General features: G+C 56.4%; 1 protein-coding gene across 2 annotated transcripts in view; it reads left to right on the top strand.

Moving 5' to 3' along the window:
* The window catches only part of SHANK2 (SH3 and multiple ankyrin repeat domains 2), a 697,015-nt gene that overhangs the window by 664,399 nt on the left and 19,960 nt on the right, over positions 1 to 12,656 (top strand). Inside the window, exons 20-22 of one of the 2 annotated variants that reach the window (XM_063608635.1) lie at positions 9,482 to 9,612; positions 11,571 to 11,655; positions 12,611 to 12,631. In XM_063608635.1, coding sequence (XP_063464705.1) covers positions 9,482 to 9,612; positions 11,571 to 11,655; positions 12,611 to 12,631 — 237 coding nt within the window. Of the gene's footprint in view, positions 1 to 9,481; positions 9,613 to 11,570; positions 11,683 to 12,610; positions 12,632 to 12,656 lie in introns of both variants that reach the window. The other variant, XM_055093718.2, reaches the window with a different exon arrangement.

Raw genomic sequence — 12,656 nt, 5'->3', positions numbered from 1 at the left:
CTGGGTCCCCAAAGCAGCTCCCCCTGCTGTCTAGGGCACCCCCACTGACATCCACCTCAGCCCAGGCCTCGGAGGCCTGTGTGAACTGCTCCCCACGTGGCTCAGACCAGAAGGCTCCATCCTCCGGGGATCTGTGTGTAGATAGCGTGGGCTTGGCAGAGCAGTCTGGTCTGCACAGCAGGCTTAGGGAACACCCGGCACCTTTGTGTAAGGTCTGCAAGCAACAGAGAGAGGCTCTGGCCCTCTGACTCCATCTTGTAGACAGGGGAAGGGCGACTAGCAGTCACGTGGGCCATGCTGGCCATGCAGGATCCTGTTTGTTCTGGGGAGTCACCATGGAGCCAGGGACACCTTTGGAAAGAGGGTGGCTCTGAAACACACAGAGATGGCGTGTAGGTGGAAACGCTTGCTCCACTGGAGCACAAATTGGAGCTGGTGAAGGCAGCTTACATGGGCGCAGAAATGAGCCCCCGCCCAAGGCCCACGGTCCAGTCCGGCTGGCCTGGGGGGTTGAGAGCCAAGCCCTGGCCGGTGCTCTCACTCACAGGCCCCATCCTCCCTGCACTCTGGCACAGGCAGCTTTCCCGAGAGGGGTCTAGCAAGTGCTGCCACAGCAGTGAAGCAGTAGTCATCCTTCCTCGGCCCAGGGCGCTGAGGCCGGCCAGGCCGCTTCTCACGAGGTTCTGGGGCTAGAGTCTGAGGATGGGCATGAGGCCTCAGTCCAAAACAGCAGCCCTGCAGTGGCGCTGCCCCACCCACCCAGAACCAGTAGTGCCCCGCATGCCCCAGCCTCACAGGCGACGGAGGAGGTGACCAGCCTCCAGGCCCTCTCCACAGAGGCCTGTCCTGGGGCTCCCCAGAGGGACAAGCCTAGCAGCTCTCATCTTTGCAAGGGGTGCTCCTGAGAGCTCAGCTCAGTCAAGAAACAACAGAATGAGGCAGGAAAGGCCACAGGTGCACTCTAAAGGCTGGCCCCACCACCTCTGCTCATGTCTGCTCTGAGAACTCCTCCCTACTTTGGCAGGGTGCTGGTGGGACAAGGGGTGCTGAGGAAGAAGGAAAGCCCCTTTCCACTGCCAGGCAGTAGGTTAACGAGCAGGGCAGACAGGACAGAGTTGTGCGGGCAGCCAAGGTTTGGGGAAAGCCACTCCATGGATAGCGCAGCCTGCGTTCGCAGCGTTCCAGACAGCCCCTGCCTGCCGCCCCATTGCCGGCCCAGCCTGCTCCTGAGGCGCCCTGAGCTGACAAGGCCCGAGTGTAGGCTGCGGGCGGGCGCTGCATCCTGGTGGCTCATGGCGGTCCCCTTTCTGTTTGCAAGCCTCGGTCCGGAAGAAGAAGGGTAAGGGAGGCCCAGTGTCTGTCTCAGCCCCCTGCCCATCACCCCCCTGTGGAACAGAAACATCCTTTGTGATGCCGTGAAGTCTCAAATGTGTCGCAAAGCCTTGTTGGCTTCTCCTGCCGGGTCCTGCCCGAGGAGCCCTGCCCTGGAGCACATTCATCTGTCTGTTCTTTCTGCTTGGCTTCTGTCTGTGATTCCCCAGCGTGTCCTGTGTTTCTTCCCTGACCTGTGTTCACATCGTCATGACCGTGAAGCTGGCCGGACCCCTGTTTGGTCTCAGCTGGGGCTGCCTGGATGGGGGGTTGCAGATGAGCAGAGCCTCTGGCTGCATTCCTGGCCCTCAGGACCCCTTTGTGGTGGGCAGGAACTGCCTCCCTTTAAGGCCCGGAAATCACCCATTCCGCAAGAGGCTGCCCTGTGCCCTGTGGGGCACTAGAAGGAGAAGGGAGCAGTGTGAGCCCTTTGGCTACACCTCCCCACCCAGGGCTGGTGTGGAGTGGGAGACTGGCAGTCACTGTGGCTGTGGGCAGCCGGACCGCAGGCCCCAGATAGACTCAGGTTCCCCCTTTCACAGCAGCAAGCACATCGGGGGGTATTGCTCGCCTGCTGCTGGACACAGCTCCCCCAACAATTAAAAGCAGCACTCCCAGCTTTTAATTAATCCCTTGGAGTTGGGAGGAGCCTAGCACCTGGCCAGAGGCACCGGCCCTAAGGCACATCTTAACTGTGTCCCAATCATGTTAGATGAGAATGGGTGAGATGGGCACAGAACCACCACTGTCCCGACCTGTGTCATCCCAGCGGCCTCTCTGCAGCAGCCCCGGGCTTGCACCAGCATCCTACAGCTGCCCAGAAAACTCCCAGCGGGCTTTCTAGGCCCCACTGCTGCGCCGAGGATGTGGTGGACGCCCGGGGTACAGAATACCCTTCTTTCTATGTCGTGCAATTACGTTTCTGTGCGAACACCCCTTCAATCCAAGGCCAAACCCCAGCTCACGGGAATGGCCCTCTATTCATCACCTACCTGAGGAAGATGCCCCACCATGGCTGCCAGGGACCCAGTTGCCAGAACAGCGTGGGACAACAGAAGTCCCTTGTCAGGGAGAACAGTTCGGGACTCAGGTGGCTGAGCCACCGTGGGCGCCTGTGGCCTGCTGGGACCTGGCCCCATCCACACCACCCTCCTCCCCCAGGGTGGCATCAGAAGATAAGAGTGACAGCCTGCAGGGCCAGGCAGAGTCCACGCAGAGCACGGGCAGGAGCCCCAGAGAGAAGATCCACCTCCCGTCTGAGCAAGAGCCTCAACCCCAGATATAACAGGGGGCAAGGGTGTGGGCAGGAAGACCCCAAAGGGACCAGCAGCCGTGGCCCAGCCTGGTCACACTGGGGGATCCAGCTGGGGACTGAAGACACTCAGCATTGTTGACAGCCCCTGCCTCTAGGGCCATGAGGGCATCCCATGGCGCACATGCGAAGTGCGGGGCACGTAGTGGATGCACGGCAAATGCTCCAGGCCCCTCGTGCTGCCTCCACCTGTCTCTGGGAGGACTGGCCTCGCCTCGGAAAAAGCACTCGTCACACTCCAGAAAGGCCATGTGGAACAAAAGTCAGGCCTTTACAGTTGTATTGGGTTGAAAAGTGACCCCCAAAGTTCTGTGAATGGGACCTTATTTGGAAATAGGATCCTTGTAGATCTAATCAAGATGAGGTCATGCTGGACTCGGGTGGGCCCTAAATCCAGTGGCGTGTCCTTGTAAAGAAGGAAGGAACAAGCCAAGAAACACCATGGATTTCATCCTCCCCAGACCCCTGAAGGAGCCTGACCTTGGACTTCCAGCCTCCAGAACTGTGCAGGGATATGTTTCCATTGTTTTAAGCCCCCCGTGCATGGTCATTTATCGTAACATCCCTGGCAAAGCACCTCAAATCCCAGGTCTGTCCCCGCTAGCTTTACCCTGCTTAGTGATCCCAGGTTTTCAGTTCTCCATCTGTAAAATCCTTGTTTAGTCTTTAAGTGTTCTCTGAGCACCTGCCCTAGTGCCCAGACCCTGTGCTGGGCTCAGGAAGAAGCCGGCTGTCAGGCAGGATTTGGGGTGGGGCCTCTGCCCCTGGGCACATGAAGGGGACTGTGGCCTTCACCCTACCAGGCACCTATGGCTGTACCTTCAGACTCTAGCCCTTGGAAGGTGTGTGACTCAGAGCCTGCAGGCCAGGACCAGTCCACCAGGGTCCAAGCACACCCTTCCCACCCTGCACTGCCTCTTTGGAAGATTAAACCAAGAGGCCAGCCAACTGGCAACAGCCGCTGCTTCTAACACACGCGGCTTCTGTCCTCTAACATCTGGCACTGCAGATGTGTGTTTTCCTTTTGGAAATGGAGTGACATTTGTACTCTCTCACCCAGAGACAGGATGTAGTGGCACTGCAACTCCAGAGAAGTAGACAGACCACTTCAAGCCCACATAAGGGGAGAGAGCAGTGGTTGAGAACTGACAGGGTCCCTAGATCATGCCAGAGGATGTGAAGCAGACCATGAATCAGGTCCCAGGAAAGCTGAAGAGGTGGAGCAGCCCCATGCAGCCCTCCACAGGTCTGGTCTGCTGCTTTCCCCCAGAAGGTTCTGAAGAGTCAACAGGCAAACAGCTGGGCACTCTGCCCCTCAATGGGGCTGGCTCCCAGGCTCTGGGCCTATTGTGTGGCCACAGGCAAAGGTACTCGCTGGACAGTGGACCTAGTGTCGCTTCAGTGCAGAGCCTATTTTCCAGGAGACTCGGCCACCAGGTGCCTGGGTGGTCCTGGGCCTCCCAGCCTCGGCATGGACGCTGGGGTCGTGTCACTCCTCGATTTGGTGACTCCCTTGTGATTTGCTGAGGATGCAGAGCAGTGGCAAGATTTCTCTAGCACAGGGCACACTGCTTCCTGCCCCCTATCAGGGGAACCTGCACTGAAGTCAGGCCGTGGTCCAGAGTCAGCTCATGGGCTGGGGGGCTCTGGTAACAGGCAGGGCAGGCAGGTGACAAACCTACCTCCCCTCCCTTTTCCCTGTGCCTGGTCAGCATCACGTGTCTAGTAGAGAGAACACATGCTTGCTCAGAGGGCTGAAATGCGGGTGACTGCTGGGGCATCTTCATCAGCTCCTCACTGGAGTGTTTTGGGATTTGACAGTTTCAAATCTGTCTGAGGCTTGTTTGTTTTCTGTCACTGAACACTTCATTCTAAGACTGCCAGGGGCCACATTCGCTAATCCCCTTCATCCGGAGTCCCTGAATAAAGACCTAGTTCTGAGCTTTTATAAATTAAGCATAATCCTTAGGAGCCTAGAATGAGAAGCAGGAATCTCAGTCCTGTGGCTTTTCTGAAAAGTCTCCATATCCTGGTAAACAAGATCTCCAAGATAGGGACTGAGCAAGTCAGGCCAGTACCATCCCACTGGCCACGTCCCCAAGAGACAAGGGCCAGGAGGGACCCACACCCCTGTGGGGAGCCAATGCAGGGTTTTCCTTTTTCATTTGAATTACACTAACTCTAACTTAAAAACGAATGCTAGCCCCTGACCCTACCACCCCAACACGCCCGGCTGCTCTCACATGCTCTGGTTCAAAAGAACATTTGTTTTGGGGTTATTAGGAAGGGAAAGGTTTAAAACAGAGACCAGATGTCCACAGGCAAGGTGGCCACAGTTTCAGGGATGCACCTTCAATGACATGACCAGCCCCACCCTCTGATGTGGCGACTGTGATGATGGGTAGGGTGCCCCCACCCCTGCCTCGTGGTTCTCCTGGATGAGGCAAACCATGCCAACGGTGACCCCAACCATTTCCAAACAAACTTTCTGCAGCCGTTGCCCACCAGGGCCCAGGGCTGGGCAGCCCATCACATGGCAGGCACAAGGCTTGGGGGACCCCAGCGCCAGCCCCAGCTCCCGCCTGGTCCCATGGTTTGCCCCCATATGGCCTTACGCATCTCAGACCTGAAATGTTTTCCCTTCGACATGGGAACAATCCCTTTACTACAGCCAGCTTCTCATTAGGATGAGAAACAGGATGATCGGCCCAGAACTTCCACCCGATTCAGGGACGGCTGTCATTATTGACCAGGACACCTTTCCTTCACCCTGGGCACACAGTTACATGAGGTGTATTTAACAAGATGCCTGCCGCAGGCCCTGAGGTCCTAAAATCGCAGCCTGCAGCCTGTTCATTTTGGGAATGTGAGAAGTCGAGGTGGTGCCCCGGGGAGGCCGGGCAGCAGACCCTCAGTGTGCAGTGGATGGAAATGAATCAGCCTCATCAGCTGTGGGGTTTGTTAATACATAAAAAACAGACACATGGCTTCTGGAAGGGCCCAGTTGGAAACGGGAGCTTCTTGAAGATCTGGCTCATTTAAATTGTAATCCCAGGAAAGCTGTTATGCCCTAGAGTCCCACCTTCCTTGATGTGCCCAGACATGGCCAACAGCACAGCAGAGCCTGGCCACAGCCTTCCCACACCCACCTGCGCCCAGGCCTTCCCCTGCAGGGCCTCGGCCGTCCTGCATCTTCTGGGTCTGACACCTGTCAATGTTCAATGCCGATGACTTTCCCTCACCTCCGCTATTCAGCCCCAGCTGCCACCTTAGCCTCTGAGCTTACCATAGCCTGGAAGTCAGGCCTGGAGGGATGCCCAGGGGTTTCTGGCTCGGATGGGCCTTCCTGCATCTCCACAGGTGCAGGTCTGAGCACAGGCAGGTGGCAGCCAGGAAGGCACTCTTCCCTGTCTGCACCTGTGTACAGTATCAGGTGGGCTGGATTCTGCGGCTGCCCCCAGAGCTCGCCACCTGGAATGCCCCCGTGGGATGTTTTGTTGGGCTCCAGCTGCTCTTCCCCTAACTTGGTGGCATCCCTTCTGGGTCATGTTCATGGAGGTACATGCTGCTGCACCCCGCTCAGGCCTCACGCTCCACTGGGGTCAGAGGAGGGGCCCGGGCCAGCACTGTCAGGAAGCAGGTCCCGGGGTATCCCCACCCCGCAGTGCCCTGGCTCACCACAGCTGTGGGACATAACTCCCTGGTGCAGGAGACACGTCTCAACCCCCGTTTCATTGGAGAAAAATACTCTGGGGGCCACCAGCTGCCACATCTCACTTGAGGCAAAGAACAGCCACTGCCTAGCGCCCCCATTTCCAGGGATAGACCAAGCTGGAGTTGCACATCACAGCCGGCCAGAGGAGATCACCCAAGCATCACCTGGTCCCGAGTCAAGGGGGAGAAGCCCAGCTGATCGGCGAGGCCAGGGCAGAGAGGCCTGCACAGAAACCAATTCGACCCCAGCCATCCAAGGAGTCCCAGCCCAGCCCTGGGAGGAGAAAGGCTCCTTGGAGGAAGCAAATTGCTGGGACCATGGAAGGTGGACCCAGCCCGTGCAGCCCAGGGAGATTGACAGGGACCCCAGCAAAGGGAATGTGAGATGAGGCAGCCATGCAGCACCTGCTGCAGCCGGAGGAGCTGGGATGAGGGCCTTGAACGCAGGTGAGGACAGCACGGCTCTGGACTGGGGTCACAGGTCACAGCCAGGATGTCCCCACTGCCAAGTGAGATGAGAATCGGGTGTTTCCTACCGTGCCTGACCAGTTCCCTGAGAAGCAGATGCTTAGCATCCACTGGGGGAATGACAAGGCCCCCAAGGAGGCATCAGGCTCATCGAAGAGCCAGCAGGGCTTGTGGGTCCAGGAATCACAGGAGAGAATGCGTGAGCAGGGACGCAGAATTGGGGCCCAGTGAGCCTGCAGGCCTGGTCAGCTGGACTTGGTCATGAAGGGAGAGAGTGCTGTGGGGGGAGATTTGGCTGCCCAGACACTATGGGGCAAGGGCTTTCTTGCTTTGCGTGAACACTTGGCATTTTGCTGACAACTGGAAACGTGGTCCAGGCCAGGGGTCGGCAAACACCTCCCTGAAGGGCCCCATGGTAAGTGTGCTGGGCGTGACAGCCATATGGCCTCTGCTGCACATTCTCCTGCCTTTTCTTCCCCATCCTTGTTTGAAGACTAAAAGTGTATGGCTGGGTGTGGTGGCTCACACCTGTAATCCCAGCACTTTGGGAGGCCAAGGCGGGCATATCACTTGAGGTCAGGAGTCTGAGACCAGCCTGGCCAACATGGTGAAACCCCGTCTCTACTAAAAATACAAAAATTAGCCGGGCATGGTGGTGCTCGCCTGTAATCCCAGCTACTCAGGAGGCTGAGGCACGAGAATTGCTTTAACCCAGGAGGTGGAGGTTGCAGTGAGCCAAGCAGCCTGGGTGACAGTGAGAGTCCATCTTAAAGAAAAGAAAAAAAAGTATAGACTGCCCTGAGGTTCTGGCCCGGTGGGGGCAGGACTGGCCCAAGGGTCTGGAACACAGGCCTGGAACCAGGCCCCTCATGCAGACTCTACTGTGAGAGTGTCCATAGGTGTCAGAGTTGTGTACGTCTCAGCTGCTCTGCAAGGTTGAGGGGCCATCACAGGGCGCCTGGCTCAGTGTCCCCTGCACACCCCCATTTCCTCTCCCCAAACTTCCTCTTGTGGGGACCTCTGGTCTGGGCTGCCTTTGTCAGGAGCCTGATGCCTTTGTGTTGGACAACCCTGATCCGTGCCGTGGCTCTGGGAGCTTTGCCCGTGGGTCAGCTCCCCGTGAGAAGCTGCCATGACAGGTAACTTCCGCCTCAGCTTGAAGAACAACTTGGAGATGGGGGCCTTCCTCCCTGCACTCTGCTCAGCTCCAACTTGCACAATAGCCTCATGGCTCAAAGTCTGGGCAAGGCCCTAGCATACACTTCATGGGAGCCACCAGACCCCAAGAGTGGGCTTAGGGTGGCCAGAAGGCAGAATGTTCTAGATGGCCTGCTTCTCCCCAGGGAGTAAGGCCAGTGCTGTCTCAAAGGCTCAGAATGGGGTACACCCACCAGACACCACACTGGCTTTGTCCCAACCCAGTGACATCTTAGAAGTACAGCTGGGGTCACCTTTTCCAGAATGCACATCGCGACTGGAAGACCAGCTCTCCAGGTCTCAGTGGCACAGGGCCCTTGCATTTAAACAGCCTTAGACACACCCTTATGCCTGATCCCAAACACCCTGAGACGAAGCTAAGGCGTCAGGAGAGCTCTGGGATGTGCTTCAGTTTTCAAGTAAAAAAAAAAAATGTGCTGCAAATGTCCTCTTTTAAAAACTTTTGTTAATTGCTAAGGATCCCTTATAACTAAACTTTGGTTTTCTTTTTTTTTTTTTTTTTTTAAAGGAAATGGGAAGGTTCTGCATTGGGGAAAATAAACAGAGACCTTCCCTCTGCAACACTTACTAACGCCTGGGGCCACGAGCACCCTGGCCTCTGAAACACCCACGCTGCCTTGGGTGGCAGGTCCTCATGTCTTGGCAATCACAGTTACAAAGGAACCATATGTCTGAGTCTCTTCAAAAAAAAACAAAAAAAAAACTTCAAAAAGTCAGTTTAGTTAACCCTCACAAGAATAAATCCCATTAGAAAGAATAAAGTGATTCCACTAAAGAAATGGCCCAAATGGCTGTAATCCCAGCACTTTGGGAGGCCAAGGCTGGTGGATCACTTGAGGCCAGGAGTTCAAGATCAGCCTGGCCAACATGGTGAAACTCCGTCTCTACTAAAAATACAAAAATTAGCTGGGCGTAGTGGCAGGTGCCTGTAATCCCAGCTACTCTTGAGGCTGACGCAAGAGAATTGCTTAAACCTGGGAGGCGGAGGTTGCAGTGAGCCAAGATTGCGCCACTGCACTCCAGCCTGGGCAACAGAGCAAGAGACTGTCTCAAAAAAAAAAAAACAAAAAAAAACACAGAAATGTCCCAAAAAACAGAAATGTCCCAAAAAGCTTCAGAGCCCTTGGGGGCTGGGCACTTACGAGAAGGTGGCCGAGCTGTGGAGGGTCTTCTATGTCCATGCCTCGTGCATGCCTCCGAGGGCAAGGTCCTGGGAAGGAGCCCATGCCCCAGTGGGAATGCATGTGGCAGAGGCACACGCATGCTCCTCACAGCAGCAACAAATGCCCCCTGCACAGTTTTGGATGTTGGAGTGGCTGCTGCACCTGTGCGCTTTCCTATCTACACCCAGCTTCCCCCACTGGTGTTGCTGCTCCAATCCTCATGGTTCTATTGCAGATAAACCCGAGGAGATAGTCCCGGCCTCCAAGCCCTCCCGCGCTGCTGAGAACATGGCTGTGGAACCAAGGGTGGCGACCATCAAGCAGCGGCCCAGCAGCCGGTGCTTCCCGGCGGGCTCAGACATGAACGTGAGTGGCCGTACCTTGGGACCACAAGGGCGGGGGCCGACGGTGCCCAGGAAGTGGGTGGGCTGTCTCAGTAGCTGAGGTGCACACGCTTTCATGTCTGGTTCGTGCTGTCCAGAGGTGGGGCCCAAATCTAAGTGGCCACAGGACAAAGAGCCGGGTCTGTGCAGACTCACAGTGGTGGGACAGAGCAGGCTGCATCCAAGCCCTGCCCTTACCGCACTGACTATCTCTGCTCACTCAGTGCCCTGAGCCTCGAAGGTGTCCCGTCATACTTGGCTGAGGACCTGTGAGCACATGGAAGTAAGGGGCCTTGACACACTCTTCAGACAGAGGGGGTCTTGCCTCCTGGTCCACCCAGAGCACAGAAATGCTCCGGTGTGGAAGAGGCCGTCTGTCCCACATCCCATGTGGCAGTCCCCCACACTCTCCAAGATCCTGGGCAACACTTGTCCTCGGAGCCAGAAGTGCCATGAAGGGCTTCAGTGGCTGCTGGGCGCAGTGGGTGCCTGGCTCAGAGCAGGCTGCCCGTGCCACGGTCACCTTCCCTAGGCAGTCAGGAGGGCACACAGCTGGAAAAGGGCCTGGGGCAGAGGCTGCTGATTCCCCCAGGCACGTCCTGAACAAGGTGTGGCCTCCTGGACCCTTGGATTGCTTCTCCATTGTGCAGAGGCAGCCATCTGAACCTGATGTCAGATTCTAGCACTGCCTACCTGTCCTGATTGCTTACCTTAGTATTCTCTTTGAACCAGTATCAAACTGCCTATGTCTAGCCTTTTCTTGAACAATAACACCTATAAATATTATAAATTTACCACAAGGCTTTTCTGTAATGTGCATTAAACAACTGTTAATAATTACAGTTACAATATCTGCCCTCACACCTCCTCCCATCACCTCTGAACTCCACAAGGGGACTTCCCCTCCAGGCCCTGCCTGCCGGTCCTTGCCTCCCACTTTGTTCCCAGTCCTTCGTGGCACCCACATGCCCCACCAAGTTGGGGGGGTGTCTGAGACACGGTGCCCTTGACCTCCCAAAGGGTCCCACTTTGCTCCTCAGCCTCAGGGCCATAGAGTGAGACAAACAGAGGCTGTGGACACATGGAAACTGCATCTCCAAGCTGGAGCAATAAAAGCTTGCACACGAATATTTCCATTGAGCGTCCGCATCTGATATTTTCCCGGGTTGGCCTTCAACACTACAGGTTTGGGGCCCTGAGCCATCTCAGTTTTGCAGACAAAACAGCAGCCTGGGGAAGCGAAAGAGTTGGCAGCACCAGGACTCTGCCTCCAAGGTGGAGGGGAGGAGGGGAGCTCTAGGCTCCTCCTGGGACAGGCTGAGGAGGGAGGAAGCTGGGGACAGCTCACTGCTGCAGACTCCAGGCTGTGCCCCTGAGCAGCTCCAGGGCTTAAGCTAGCTGGCACATCATGCTCACCCACACACCACCACAATACCTGGTTGGCCTTTGCACACACTGTAGGGCTGGTGTCAGGAGCCCATTTTATGAAAGAGGAGATGGTGACTCCTATGTAAGGACTTGATGGTCACATGGCACATGGGGAGTGGGGTATGGACCCAGGCCAGACCCCACTGCCCACCACTCTGTGCCCTTTCCCACAGGACATCCAGCCTGGCCCCCCTCTCAGAGAGACGTATCTGTCCAGCTGCTCTGGCAAATGGTGTTGCAGCAGACCACATCTCCATGGAACAGGGCATGCTGCCATCCTAACAGGGCCAAAGGCCAATAGTAGCTGCAGCGAATAGGAAAGGCACCTAGAGAGGGCCCTTCCTGGGTCCTCAATGCTGTGGTTCTCATCAGCCCCACTGGAGACTTTAGGTGGCTCCAGAAGCAGCTTGGGGAAGCCACAGTGACGGAAGTTCCCTTGTGGTCTCTGGGCCCTGTGACCGTGGGTGGGGGCTGGCCAGGGCTGCGTCTCACCCTAGGCTCTCTGGTTTGCAGTCTGTGTACGAACGCCAAGGAATCGCCGTGATGACGCCCACTGTTCCTGGGAGCCCAAAAGCCCCGTTTCTGGGCATCCCTCGAGGTACGATGCGAAGGCAGAAATCAATAGGTAAGAAGTGTGGCACTCCCCCACAGAAGTTGCCCCTGGGCTTTCAAACACAGCCTTAGGCCCCTCAGGAATTCTGAGCCCTGGGCCTCTCACAGTTGCCTTGGCGTCCCACCCCAGCAAGGCCCTGCCAGCCCACCCACCAGAGGGTGGGAACCTGGCCTTGCCCACTAGGGAGCCATTGGAACATCTGAGTGGCATGAAACTCATCCCCCCTGAAGGACACAAAATCCAGGGTGGCTTCTGTCATCTTGAAGCCCAGTTATCTGTGATAATTCCAGCAGGGTAAAGCGGGAGGGTGGGCGGGGTGGTGCGAGCCAACCCCCCTCCCCCACCCTGCCCTGCTCAGGGTGGGAAGGGTAAGTGGGTTCCCTGCATTCCCCAGCCACCACCAGGCCTGGAGTATGAGCTCAGCAGATGTACTTCCAAGGGTGGTTGGGTCAGGGTCTCGAAATGAAATAATGTACTGTGTGTTGCAGAAAACTGCCTTCCTTTCTTCTTAATGTCACAATTATTCCTATTGACTCTGTTGCAGGCAAAGGTACACTTGACCTTGAGACAAGGTCACACTTGACCCTTTGAGACAGTCCCTTTGTGAGATAATTCAGCATTGCCTTTACTGTGTCAATTCTGGTAGAAGCTAAGGCCCTTGCCCTGTGAGAGTTGTGGAGGCAACCCTGGGACTCTGGTCTGCCCAGCCCACCCCAGGGGCACTGTCCTGTGTGTTCTGGAAATGCCTCTGGGCTGCTGTGCAAAAGCGCAGCGTGCTTGTGAGTCTGAGGTGGATAACTGTAGGCAGTCACTAGGCAGTAAGTGGCCGTGGAGGTGGTGTCTGCTGTGCTTAAAGCTCCCCCTGCACCAGCAAACTCAGGGAAAGCTGCGTATTTGTCTTGCGGTTACTGGTTAATAACAACTGATTTCCTCCTGTCAGACAGCAGAATCTTTCTATCAGGTTAGTGAACCTTACGGTTTGGAAT

The sequence above is a fragment of the Pan paniscus genome, chromosome 9 (assembly GCF_029289425.2).
Source record: "Pan paniscus chromosome 9, NHGRI_mPanPan1-v2.0_pri, whole genome shotgun sequence".
Classification (NCBI taxonomy): domain Eukaryota; kingdom Metazoa; phylum Chordata; class Mammalia; order Primates; family Hominidae; genus Pan; species Pan paniscus.
This window is presented reverse-complemented; position numbering and strand designations above follow the sequence as displayed.